The sequence below is a fragment of the Daucus carota genome, chromosome 4 (assembly GCF_001625215.2).
Source record: "Daucus carota subsp. sativus chromosome 4, DH1 v3.0, whole genome shotgun sequence".
Taxonomy (NCBI): Eukaryota; Viridiplantae; Streptophyta; class Magnoliopsida; order Apiales; family Apiaceae; genus Daucus; species Daucus carota.
This window is the reverse complement of record NC_030384.2, coordinates 39,804,513-39,818,598: the sequence shown is the minus strand read 5'-3', so window position 1 is coordinate 39,818,598 and position 14,086 is coordinate 39,804,513. Positions and strand designations below refer to the sequence as shown.

The following is a 14,086-nucleotide window of genomic DNA, read 5'->3' as shown; positions in this document are numbered from 1 at the left end:
CTCCCCTTTGGATGACTCATTTTAGATACGAAGTATTGATACTAGTCATCTTTATATCAATCGAGAGAAATATTTCTTATACACATAATAAAAATATGACTTAAAGTATTTGTAATGTCATGACCATTGCTACTATCATGGTTGATATCCTCTGATTTTCTAATACTGTCACATTATGGTACGGTATCATTTGTTGCAATTCATAATCTTTTCATCAATAATTCAAATTTAGTAAACCACATTTAGTCACGATATCAACTCATGAACTTAATAACCCAAATATTTCATCAATTTCATAATATTGTATCTGCGGGATACAATATAATATTTATTCAATTAAAATATATTATATCCAAATATTATACTATTCTTTATATAGAACCATCCTTTAGGGGTATTATATCATTTAAGATAAACTCATAAATTGAATATTATACTACTATGACATTCTTATGGAACATATTATATAGAGACAACTTATGGTTGTTAATTCGTGCAACTTCTGATTGCAATCATATACTCCATCTATTAAAAACAACGTCAAATAGGTGATGTAGATAATACCAACATCATTTAGCTCAAGTGGAATAAAAATCACTTTTAAAAATCCTATGTTTAAAAATCACAAAGGCACATAGTGATTTTATCATTTACCAAGAAATCATATAAAGATTTCGAAATAACACGTATTTGAAGCATGAATATGTAATATATTTTAATATGTGAGGAGGACAACTTGATATAAGTGACGTAGTGTGTGTGGTCACCAAGTCATCTCATCTAAATTATAAAACATGTGGTTTTTCACTATCTCAAAACTTTTAGTGATCACATAAATTCAATGATTAAATATAGACATGCAAGGACCCTTTTAATATATATTAACGGAGGATATGTAGACAACGACTAGATATAAAGTCACACATGATTTACATAAATAAGAATGATAGAGAATTTTTGCATTCCTCATAAAGATATTAGCTATGCCACTAATTCGTATGCACAATCTGCTTATTATGATAATTAAGCTTAGTAATCAATTCAAATCTCAATTTGAAGTACATAATGACTTGAGGAAATCAACTTTTGGATTAGAGAGATGCATATATGACTCATGACTTTTTAAACTTAGGACAACCTACTCTCCATTGATCACTAGGTAGGTACCTTAAAAGGAAGAGTCACTTAAGCCTTATAATCTTTTTGAATTCATATTGAATCAAATTGATTACAAGTATACAATCTAAACTTGCCTTATATCCTATGCGGCAAATATAAAACAACGTAGAAGATCACAAAAGAGAATCATCATAATACACGAATTATTAAGATTTTATTTATCTCAAAAAAAAAAAAGAATCCAGAATTTATATAAATTTCACACGTATTGGAGAATGACATAATAGACCTATATTGATCATCCATAAAAGATAATCAAAAATATATTATAAGGAGGTTGCTAAATATCAGAATGATATACTTCGGAACGATATGTATTTCTGTGCGACGACAAGCGTACATTGAAAACTTAATGACTATGAAGACTTAATAATTATAAAACACCCCTTTGTTTTCGTTTTATAGGAAACAAATAATGATATGTCTCAATTTAGAAACTTACCCAAATTTCATATTTCATATGTATAAACACTAAAGAAAAAAAGAACCCAGAAGAGTTACACCACTAGTTAATATTCATTTTTTTAATTAACCTACATGCTTTCTAGTTTTAGGCTAACCGTAGATAATATCGACACATGTACATGTATATATGTTGCCCCACTAGCGCGCACCAAATGCATTAAAACAAAAACAAAAGCCAACACAGATGCAAACTTCCAACGTGACTCTCACTCATATTAATAGTGAGTAAAAATTAAACTTTTTTATTATGTGGCACCGCTATTAAGCACAACCAAAGTTCCAGTTACTATGCACACCGATTACAAAATACTAATGTAACACTGACACATAGACTACTTATAAAAATTAAACAAGTAATACATAATAGCATGCCCAATTAAATATGCAAAATTACGACATTTCTTAAAGCTCAACCACACACTTAGTATAATGACTTTTAAACACTGAGCATCAATCATAAACTCACATACAGTATATATATTCACTGCAATATTATGGTGCTCCATTTAGATGATGCAGGCATATTAATCGGACGCACATTATGAGCATGGGAACAAAGTAAAATCAAATGAATACTAAAATAAAGACCATGGTAAGAATATCATACCTTGGCAGAGGTTATACACTGTCAACTTCAAATATATAATATGCGGAAAGTGGACACTTATCAAACCAGAAGCTTCGGAGGAGGTGATCAATCGATTCCGACAAAGTAAAGTTTATCGTGCTGATAACGTATTATGAAATAAGATATATAGAAAGATAATTGAGAGAACTGTATAAGAGAGAAAAGAGTAGATTTCATTGTACTTCCTATGGTTACACAAATGTCTTTATATAAGATTACAAATATCAGTTACAAGTAAACCAAAGGTCTGGCTAGTGAAAAGCCAAAGGACATCCACATAAATATATTATTTATAACAAAAATTTTATAGGCTCACACACATATTTGTGTCTTCGCACTATTAAAATATGTATCTCCTCGTCTCTTCTATGAACCTACACATGCAATTTCCTCCCTCAGGTTTCGGGTTGGATTGGACACGAAAATTAAGAAAATAAAATAAAATGAAATAAAAATATTAATATAAATGAGTATAGTGATAAAATTGATTGATTTTTATCAAAGAAAGAGAATATAGCAGAGGAAATCAGTAAATATACTTAATTTTTGTATTATAATTATTTTGATAAATTTTAAAAATAAAAAACAGGAAGGGACACCTGAAAAAAGGTAAAAAATGATTGAGACACAAAATATTATTTTTTGGTAATTGCTTTCTTTTAAACAACCATTGGTCTTGTATGTTTGATGCGTGTTTTAAAAGAAAAAAAGTTTGTAGACCATGCTAGCAAATACAAATGGAAGTGCAACAACCCAACGAGGTCCTACAAGCATAAGCAAGATTAGTAGCCGCGCGCATACCATAGCCCATAGGATGCGTATTGGATGCATGTAATCGTAATACCCGTCTCCGGTTTTTTGTTTGTAAAATTTGACTTTTATTTTTCTTGATTTAGTTGTCTAATAAAGCAGAATCACTTATAAATAAACAGGATGTTATGTTTTGTTTCATGACTTTTACTTATTTCTCAAATAATTTAATCATTTTTGGGTTTTAATTTAATTTTCATTTATAGTTCACTTATTTACCTAAAGCACATTTTTGAATTTACCCAAGCCACCCCTAAACATCATTTTAACACAATTGCCCGATGTTTTTTTCTAAATAAAGTACTTGCTTTCATTATATAGAATTAAAATTCAAAGCATCCAACATAAAATCAGTATCAATCCACTCGTGTGTATCTGACATAAAATGAATTGCTCGTGCTAACACGTGAGCTACTTCATCTGCAAATTTATGAACAAACTGAACTAACACATGCCGAAAGTGCTTAAACAAATCTATACAATCACTAACAATAGTATGAAAAGGACTTCTGCCCTTGCTTTCCCGGCATGTATCCACAAGCAATTTTGCATCTGTTTCAAAAATGCATTGCTCATATCCTGTTGTGATTACCCAAGCATGTATGGTATAGTACTGTATTTACCGGGAAGCCAGAGTTTCGGTTGTATGAAAATAACTCACTCTCTCTCGCCTTCCAGATACTAACAAAAGGACTTTCGCCGTGTCCTGTACACTGACCTGAGATATAATTTAGCAATTAGCTAGCAAATAAAAATATTAATAATCACTTAAAAAGGTTGGTCTATATATTGGTTTACAGGTTTGCAATAATAGATAATTTTGGTCTGACTTATTTTCAAGCTAGATATACTATTAAGGCTTGTTTTGCAGTATCGAGAACATTGATATGTAATGTATAAAATAATTGTGATGACAAAAAATAGTGGGAGCAGTTGATTTTTATATTTATTAAAAATTTATTTGATAAATTTTGAAATATAAAAAATTAGATGGGGTATCTTAACATGTAAAGTGTAAAGAAATGGTTCGAATCAAGGTCGAAGGGAGTAACAATTTCTCAACCACAGGTTACTATATATTACTCTTTCTTATTCTAAAATAAAATTTTGAAATGTAAAAAAAAATTGGTTTATTTGATGAATTATAATATACGAAGATTAACAACACGTTCTAAAAATTATACACATTCGAAATTATATAAACAAATTATATATTTAGACGTGTCGTACGAATTTCAACAACATCAATTTTTAAAAGATAACATTGATATTGAAAATAAATAATTGAAGTACATTTTTTTTGCTTTGTTAACCACGGTGACGTGGCATTTGGAAAAAACTCTTACTCCTATTTTTCTTCTTAGTCATCGTTAAAACTCATATATTATACAATATTTCAAATATAATATATTATTAAAGATTTATATTTGTTTTGGGAAAATTATTAATGATACAGTTATGATATTGGATTTTTCGTATGGTATCACTTCGTATAAAAACACATGCGGTATATTTATAAAATCATTAAAATTAACATTTTATTAATTCAAAAGTTAAGTGGTCGAATTCTGGAATATCCAAAAATCGGTCGGCGAGTTCATATTCCGGCAGGTCTAACGTAACTCAAATCACTTTGTTTAGCTTTGTTTTTTTTTTTTTTTGTTTATACCCAACATATATCACCCTGACAATAATAATCAACCAACAATCAATATAAATCATCAACCGAACCTCAATTCTGGCAAAATCAAATATAAAAACCGGAAACCAAACACTAATAAACACAAATGACTTCAAAAACTATTTAAAACTCAATACATAGTACACAACAAAATCATACAAAACATAAAAGCAAATTACATGAATAAACAAGTACGACAACGAAGAACACAAAAATCCCCAACTCCAATGTAGAACTCAAAATTTGAAAAGTCAAACTTTATCGTGAAATTGGTGACCGAAATAGATAGAATTCGTTTCAAGTTCCGATTTAGTTACTCAAACTCTTAAAACCAACACCAATAACACAATTGTACTATTATTATTTTCCATATTATTTTTTAAGAAATAATATTACACACTATTATTAATATTATATCACACACTATTTTATTTATTGCGCACTAAGCCGGGGGTCTTCACAGAAACAGTCTCTCTACTTTAAGGGTAGGGGTAAGGCTGCGTACATTTTACCCTCCTCCGACCCTGCTTTAAGCGGGATATACCGAGTATGTTTGGTTTGGTTTTATATTCATTTACTATCAATAATATATTTTAGTTTTTCAAAAATATTCAATTTTCAATTCTATTTATTCAAAAATACGGCGCAATTATATATGCAATGTCAATTACAACTGCGGTAAGCTGAAAATCAACCGATTTTAATCGGTGTTACAATCACATATACAATTTGGACGTATTTTTAAGAATAAATTTAAAAATACGTTTATATTTATAAAGTTACTTATTTTTAGACAAATAAATAAATAAGTTCAAATTAATAAACGGGACCAAAAGAGTAATGGCTTGAACCTTAACTCATTCTCTTTTGGTGAATTGAATTAGCAAAAAATAACATGCTTACTTGTCTAAGTATACGAAGAAAATCGATCCATTTGTACCACGGACTGCATCTGCATGCATCTGCTGACCTAGACTCATTCAAACCAGTCAAACCGCCTCTTATTCAAATTCGTTCTGGCATTTATATTTTACAATAAACTGAAATTACCCATTTGTTGAAACCTTCTATAGTCAATATTCAAGTATCCTCCCCTTGATTTTTGAATATCTCCGTTTATTCTATTTTCTCCAATGACATGCGCGTACTAGAAAAAGAAGATCACCAGTAATAATTATATAACACACAATCTTCCCTTCATTCAACAATATAACATATATTTTTCTTGATTCCAAGCTAACTAAACTTCAGCTGATTAATCTTTTGTTTGTTATTTGCAAATTCTAAGAATGACATTTTCATTTAGAAGAAGGAAGGGTAACAGTGCCAAAAGAAATGGTCTACCAGGCTCGAATCACGTCATGGAACTCACAATTCCTTCGCATTTCAGGTGCCCTATATCTCTCGACTTGATGAAAGATCCGGTGACACTGTCAACCGGGATCACATACGACAGAGAAAGTATCGAAAAATGGATTGAATCAGGCAATGAGACCTGCCCTGTTACCAATCAAGTCTTGGTAGCCTTTGACCTTATACCAAATCACTCTATTCGAAAGATGATCCAAGATTGGTCGGTGGAGAACAAGGCTTATGGCATTGAGAGAATTCCTACCCCCAAAGTCGTTTTGACGTCGTATGATGTACTAGATGTTTCTTCGAAGATTAATGCTGCAATCAACCATGGGGATGCAGTCAAGTGCAGGGAATTGGTTAGAAAGATCAATGCATGGGCTAAAGAGAATGAAAGAAACAAAGTGATCATCATTGAGAATGGATTTGGCTTCGTGTTAGCCTCTTCGTTTGATGCTCTTGCTAGTGTTTCGGTTGAGAAACATGAAGGTCTGTTGGAGGAAATTTTATCTACATTGATTTGGATGTTTCCGCTTGGCTTGGAGAGCCAAGCTAAGCTTGTTTCACCTTCATCTCTACGCTGCATGGCCTGGTTTTTGAAAAGCAAAAATTTTTCCACCAAACAGAACGCGGTTTTAGCAATTAAAGATCTGCTTTCTCTGGATCAACAAAGGGCTATTGCATTATTAGAGGTTCATCGAGATGTTCTTGATTCATTAATTTTTCTATTGAAAGAGCCCATCTGCCCTACATCAGCAAAGGCCAACTGCCTAATGGTAATTTATAGTATTATTACGCTCCCCAAAACAAGTGAAATAGGTACATCTAGATTATTGAAAATGGGCCTAGTCTCCTTACTGCTAGAAATTCTTGTAGATTCTGAGAAGAGCCTATCTCAGAAGGCTTTAGGAGTTTTGGACAGTATTTGTAGTACTTATGAAGGGAGAGAAGAGGCTCGAAAAAATGCATTGACAGTGCCAGTGATCGTGAAAAAGATTTTACGGGTGTCTGCAGCTGCAACAGAGTTTTCAGTGTCAATTTTGTGGAAATTGTGTGAGAATGGGGATAGAAAAGTTTTGGTGGAAGCATTGGAAGTGGGAGGATTTCAAAAAGTATTGGTTGCTTTACAAATGGGGTGCGGCGAGCAGACAAAGGGGAAGGCTACAGAGTTGTTAAAATGGATGAATCAGAACAGAAAGAAGCTAAACTGTTTCGAAACATCAGCTGATTTAAGGTATCTCAAGAAGTCATATTGATCAATGTATATACAGAATTATAACATACAAACAATGTAACCTGAATTTATAACCATTTTTTTCCTCCCTTGTATATTTCCTTAGGCATTGGAAAGGAGATTTATCTTACTAGATAGTAGATACTACAGAGTTGTATTATTGTTTAAATCTGCATATGTGGATATATATATAGGGGAGGGTTCTGGTACAAACTTACAAACTTACAAACTTTTTTTGTTCAACACATATATAACTTGAGTTCAACATTTTTTTAACATATTTTGTTGAACATCGATTAAAATAATGGCGGAGAAGTACATAAACCAATTTTTAAATGTAAGAACTAAGGTAAACATGTTATATAACTAATATTTATGTTTCTAGACCCTACCCAAACCCTAGAGGTATAGTTTAAACATCTTTTTAGATATATTCAACACAATGATAATTAGTGTTCAACACCCGATGTTGAACCCCAGTTATAAATGTGTTGAAAACGCGATTTATTTATGCGTTATTTTTAAAAATTGTGATGTTTTTTGAAAAATTTTCAACATGGATACTTTACATAACTAAGGATTAACACGATGGGAGAATAAAAAAAAGTTTGTAAGTTTGTAACTTAAAAAAGTTTTTATTTGATCCTATCCCTATATATATATATTGACAGGTTTTATTTTGTGTTATCATAAGAATGCCCATGATCAGGTTCAAGCCTGCAGCCTATGATGAATTTCTGAGCTCATGAAAACGACTTGCTATTAAAAAAAATGGCATACAACAATGGCCAGCCTTTGCACATTTTCTGCTGGGAGCATAACATGCTTAATAACAACTTTCAAATATCTAATAATTTGAAAGATGTTGGCAGGTTAAACACTTGCATGCTTTACATCAAAGTGGATTGAACAAGTCGTATTTTTTGTTTGATTTGAAATGCAGACTTTGAAATTTGAACAAGTCTGGTGCTTTACTTGTTACAGATTAGCAACATGTTTCTCACTTTCGAAGTTTTGATTTTAACTTATAACCCCAAAATTTTGCATCTCTTTTATATTTATATACATTCACTATGTTTTTCAATTAATCATCAGCCCTAGAAACTTTTAGCAGAGTGTGTGCATAAATCTAAGACGGAATTTACAGGAAGAATCCAGTAATTACATCTATATTATGTTAGAAACAATAAAATGAGTAGAAGATTGTTGTGAAAATTCAGGAAAAGAAAAGGAAAAAACAGGTGGATATATCTAGTTGGTACTCAACATTTGCAGCAGATGGTGCAAAACTTAGCAGCAGCAGAGCAGCAATCCACTCATTTACTGCTTAGTTCCATTTCAAGGTCTCCAGATTACTCATCCAGTAATTACATCTATATTATGAACTGAATGGTTACATGATCATGTACAACACACAGTCAAAAGAATTCTATCTCTGATTCCTACCAGCGAACAAAAACAGCAGACTGTCATGTTGTCTACGACAGTTAACATGTACAGTAAATGATCAGACAGCTGCAATCATTCTTTAGTCAGCACTCCACAACCACCTTTCAGTAGTTAAGACAAGTCCCAAGAGAGTTGAAGTCATATTCAAAGCTCGGCTGGATGGTTCTTGGAGGAGCAAGGGCAGCACAACAGCTGTCACACACAAAGAATGGCGGCATGGTATCAAAATCGTCAATGCCAATGCAGCGAGTGTGCTGCCAGACCTCACAAAGATCACAAGCCACCATCCTCTCCCCATCATCATCCCTTGTTCCACATTTGCATTTAACAGTCCAATTATCTGCCCCGCCTTCATACTTCAATTCAGAACCAAAATCCATTCCTACAGCCCTAAAGCATAGTTCAGACCCTGATTCAACTATGCCAAATAACACTTCTCCATCATCCACTCCCTCCAGTCCCCTAACTTCAGTTACCAAAATACTCTCCATGATATAATAAGTATCCCTCATTGCATGCTGGATCACTTCTTTTAACTCGCCAACTGTTAAGTGCAAAGGAACTGCAATGTGCTCTCCCGGTGGATATCCCCTTGTAAATTCAGTTTCCAAATCACTCAAACTAGGAATCACCCTACAAACAAACCTCAGTAGCTGATCAGGCTCGTCTATGAAAAGCCACTCTTTGACAAACTGTTTACTATCAATGACTCTTTCAACCGCCAACTCAACCCATTCTGAGTTCTGATATTCCAAAAGCACATTGTTGTACAAGTATGCAATATCTGAATAAACGTCAATGCCAGGCATTATAGCCTGTGGCTGATCCTGTGAAAGCACAACCAAATCCGATTCTGGATCAACCTGAACAGCAGCTCCATTCTCACAAGCCTCTTCAATAGTGTATTCCAGCACCCGAGTTTGTGGGTTCACATCTCGACATACGACGTACCCACCAACAATGACATTGTTCATTGATTTTAACATGTAATCGATCAAGCCAGTATCTCCAATTCGCATACGAGCAGCGTCCCGGACTTCTTGCCTGCTCATTCCACAATTATATCCACCATTTGCTGCTTTCTTTTCTTTAAGTGCATTAACAACAACTTCAGCAACATACTGCATTCTTTTCATTGGCCACCTACTGTCTAAATTGGAAGCCAGTGTAGTGAATTTCTTGCACCTTCCATTTTTCCTTTTGCTGACATTCTTATTCTGCACATTTTTTCTTGCTGAGGATCTTGAACAAACTGATAGGACAGCATTAGAGGGGGATCTTCTCGCAGGCAAACCTCGGGACTTGAGAGAAAGCATGAAGTGAAATAGATCCCTGATTGTGATCAGTTCAGATTCACTCATGTCCCTGTAATAGCAGATGATCCTCTTGACATCACTATAGAGTTTTGAAGAACAAAAGTCTTGAATGATTTGATCAAGTCCAAGAGAACTAAGAAGCTCAATAGCCCTCTCATACTTTTCACTTGTTACTCCAAAACTCCCTTGGCAAAATTTATATCCCCATCTGCCAAACCATGGCCTTCCGTATGCGATACCATGAAGCAACCGAAGATCCATCCCCCTTTTCACAGACACATCCTCCACTGTAATTTTACTGAAATGGTCAAAAAATAAAAGAAATTCAGGCATATCATAGCAAACAGAATTTATCAAAACTATGATTGACTTTAAGAAGTGTGGTTTACCGAGTGTGAAGATTGGTGCATATTCTGTCCCAAAGATCCATTATCTCTTTACCATACAAGAACTTAGATCCACCTTCCATCCCATTGATACAAAGAAGATGGCCGAAACCATTGCAATGAATCAACCCATGCAAAAGATGAGTGTGCATATGAAAAACGCCATCATTCAGTGGCTTAGTCCATTCATCATCAACTGGGATAATCATGTGATACTTTCTTTTTGTCACGAAATGGTGACTCCAACCTAAACAACATAAGATTCACTCACAATACTATTACACCTTACACATCTCAAATTTAAGCCATAACTAAAATGATACAGCTTACTTAATCAGATAGTGAAATATATGGAGAACTAGTGAAAATACCCCTTTCAAGATCAAAATACCCTACTGATATTAAAGAGGAAATAATGACTTTGAGTGAAGAATATCAGGAACCAGACAAAATGGCCAATCCTACCTTAAGGACCGTAGAAAAAAAAAAAAAAAATATCACAATTAAAGGCTTAATTTCCATCTTCAACCCTAAACAAAGAGCCCATATCAAGATTCAGTAAACCCAACTTAAAAAATTAATGGTGTATCTGAGATGTAAAATTTTGAGAATTGAGATAAAATATAGTGATTCCATCCTAAACGAATGTAAAACACAAATTGGCGCTTGTATCCTGATTAATTAATCTCCTAGTCTCTCATATTCAACCCCAAAACCAAGAACCAACATACCCAACAGGGAAATCAAAGGCAATAAAAGTTACAGATACAATAAAGCTGGTGATTCCAACCAAATACACAGTACAACACACAAACACAAATCACAATCAAACCTTAATTCCTCAAATTCAACCCAAAAACTAAAAACCCATATCAAGAATCAGCATACTCATCTGATATATTCAATAAAAACTGAAAATACAATACATAATTCGGCGAATTTAAGCTAAATTTCCGAAACCCTAGGTCAAGAACAAAAATACCCAACTGAGAAAACAAACAAAAAATTGGGGGAAACGATTACCAGTGCATCGACATTGATCACAGTAGGGCTGAAACGAGTTCTTGGCAGTTTCTTCAATGGTGTAGAGAGGAATCACAAGGCCTTTGCTTTCGTGAAGAAGAAAAGTGCACCAAATTGGCATCCCATCAATGCTGTAGTCTTCAAGTTGAGCACATTGCTGCAGAAAATGTCGAATATTATCTCGAAAAGGACCCGTGAGAGTAATGGGGCAACCCGGGTCTGCAAATGTGTGGAAATCATAGAGCTTTGGCATCCTTTTTCTCTTCTTGAAGCTCTCCAAGATTTGCTTCGAATTGGTCATTTTTTCTGCTTCTTGGATTTGGGTCTTCAAGAATTGAAGCTGTTTCGCTTATTTATATGTGTGTGTGTTTAACTGTGTGTGTAATTCTGTCTGTGTGAGAGTGAAAGAGAGGGGGGAGGGAAAGTTTGTTGTGAAGATTCAAATGTTTGTTAATTAGCTTAATCCCGCTTAATTTTGAGGGTTAATGTGATTTGTTTACTGTTGTGCCCCTGGTCTTTGTGATATTTACAATGTGGCCCCGTTTAGTTGAAGGTGTGTTATATTGATCACGGGGGTATATTTGTCAATATAAGGAGTACAGTGATTATTATACACCCACATAAACCAACACTCCCTTCTGAAGACACAAATACCCCACAACTGGGCCACTTAATGTAATAACAAAAACAAGACTAAAAGTGAACTTAAGCTTCGGGGTTAAAACTTAATTTTGTAATAAAATTTTGAAACTGAAATGATAGTTTAAAATCAAATAAAGTCGAGGATGCATCTTATTTTCGAGAATGTACAAATTGCCCGTGACAGCTGATCATATATAATTAATCAATCTTAATACATATTCAGGATTTTAAATATCTAGAATAAATAATAATTTGTTAAATTTAGAAGTTATGTGAGATTTTAATATCAAATTTGTTAACTTTTACCAAAATATGAATTTATAAAGTTACTTGATATTGATTTTCAAATATCCAAATCAAACAGCCTGACACTATTCAATGCATTATTAAAAATATTCTCACGAATTTCAGTTGTATATACAATTTTATTACAATTATGAAAAATATAAAACAAAATTTTAATTTCTCACATTCGAAAAGATATACATGTTATTTATTTATTATGGAGAAAGAATGTATGAGTGATATATATGATATTATGATATAAATAATTATGTCATTGTCTGTACTTTTGATTTTCATACGAACACTTAGGCTGTGTTCACTTCATAGAAAGGAATGAGGGGAGAATGGAATGAAAAATTATATAGAAGTTTTAAGGAGAAAAAAAGAAAGTATGAAATAATAGGGACAAAATATGGATGTAGTTAAACTTCTTGTGAGAAAGTAGGTAAAGAAACATGATGTAGAGATGGAATGAGCATTCCTTCCAAAACATGTGGGTTAGAATTATAGTTAAAATAGTATGATTGGAATGATTGAAGGAATGAAAAATATATACATTTTCTTTAAGCAACACCATTTTAGAGTACAAAATTCATTCCATTCTCCCTCCATTCCATTCATGCCAAGTGAACACAACCTTAGTTTTTTTACGAAGTTTCGTCGCTATACTAGTAATAATACAAAAGTAAATATTATCTCATAAATATTATCGGTAACCAATATTACAAAGTTATAATTCAGATAATTTGTAAAAAATTTCAATCATCCAAAACATTTCGGTCTCCTAACGCTAGATAAGCGACAAAGTACGAACACTCAGTTTTCTTTTAGAGAGTTTGGTCGCTATATTAATAATAATATAAAAATAAATATTATCTCCTAAATATTATCGGTAACCAATACTACAAAATTATAAATCAAAAAATTTGTAAAAATTCTCAATCATCCAAAACATTTCTGTCTCTTAACACTAAATAAGCAACATATTAAACAAAAAATCGACTTTCAAGTGTTGCCATACCGCAATCTTCGGCAACAAATCAAAAGAATTCACATAACCTATCCATCACAAAATGTTGTTCACAATCAACATTGCGAATAATGAATTAAAAAAACTAAATTTAACAAATTATCAACATCACAAACCGTGTGCAAAATACAAAAAGAAATCACACTAACAATCTCTTGGTTATGGTTGGCTTCGGTGACCACCCAAGAATTCAAATCTTATCAACGACTTGAAAAGCTAAGTTGAAAATATTACTATTAGCACAGGCTTAATTGACTTTACTTGGTACTCACGAAATGGGCCTAACTCTTGCCCTATAAATTCTTGCTCATCCTCCCAGCATACTCAGTTCTCTCTCTCTCTCTCATTTTTGCAATAATAGTGAAGACTTGTTATACAGTAGCTATGAATCTACAGAAAGCTAAAGTAAAGTACTATGCATCCATCCCTCTTCTGGGCTGTGTTTTAGATACTTTCTTTCTGCTCCTCTCTTCTCATGACGACGAAACTTGTACCTCAGAAGATGTTCACCTAGAGACTCACAGAGTTGATGCCAAAAATTTGGTTGCAGCACAAAGGCATTTTCAACAGCTCCAACAAATCAAAATACCATGATCGATAAATGC

At 33.1% G+C, this 14,086-nt stretch overlaps 2 protein-coding genes across 2 annotated transcripts; one reads left to right on the top strand and one right to left on the bottom strand.

Annotated features, from left to right (window-relative positions):
- Positions 1-5,916: 5,916 nt before the first annotated feature.
- Positions 5,917-7,499, top strand: LOC108218037 (U-box domain-containing protein 21). The gene has a single exon (XM_017390960.2). It carries the CDS (start codon positions 6,053-6,055, stop codon positions 7,370-7,372), a length of 1,320 nt encoding a protein of 439 aa, XP_017246449.1. The 5' UTR covers positions 5,917-6,052; the 3' UTR covers positions 7,373-7,499.
- A 1,210-nt stretch (positions 7,500-8,709) lies between these two features.
- Positions 8,710-11,955, bottom strand: LOC108216905 (PHD finger protein MALE MEIOCYTE DEATH 1). The gene is made up of 3 exons (XM_064091282.1): positions 11,525-11,955; positions 10,505-10,748; positions 8,710-10,413 (listed from the first exon to the last, which is right to left on the bottom strand). The coding sequence occupies exons 1-3, from the start codon at positions 11,823-11,825 to the stop codon at positions 8,904-8,906; spliced, it is 2,055 nt and encodes a 684-aa protein (XP_063947352.1). The 5' UTR covers positions 11,826-11,955; the 3' UTR covers positions 8,710-8,903.
- Positions 11,956-14,086: the final 2,131 nt, after the last annotated feature.

Bases quoted from the DNA above. Each gene is read 5' to 3' on its own strand.
- LOC108218037 (XM_017390960.2), top strand. From the start codon at position 6,053: ATGACATTTTCATTTAGAAGAAGGAAGGGTAACAGTGCCAAAAGAAAT.
- LOC108216905 (XM_064091282.1), bottom strand. From the start codon at position 11,825: ATGACCAATTCGAAGCAAATCTTGGAGAGCTTCAAGAAGAGAAAAAGG. The intron at 10,749-11,524 runs GTAATCGTTTCC...TATGTTGTTTAG, and splicing joins TGATCAATGTCGATGCACTG to GTTGGAGTCACCATTTCGTG. The intron at 10,414-10,504 runs GTAAACCACACT...TGACCATTTCAG, and splicing joins TGCACCAATCTTCACACTCG to TAAAATTACAGTGGAGGATG.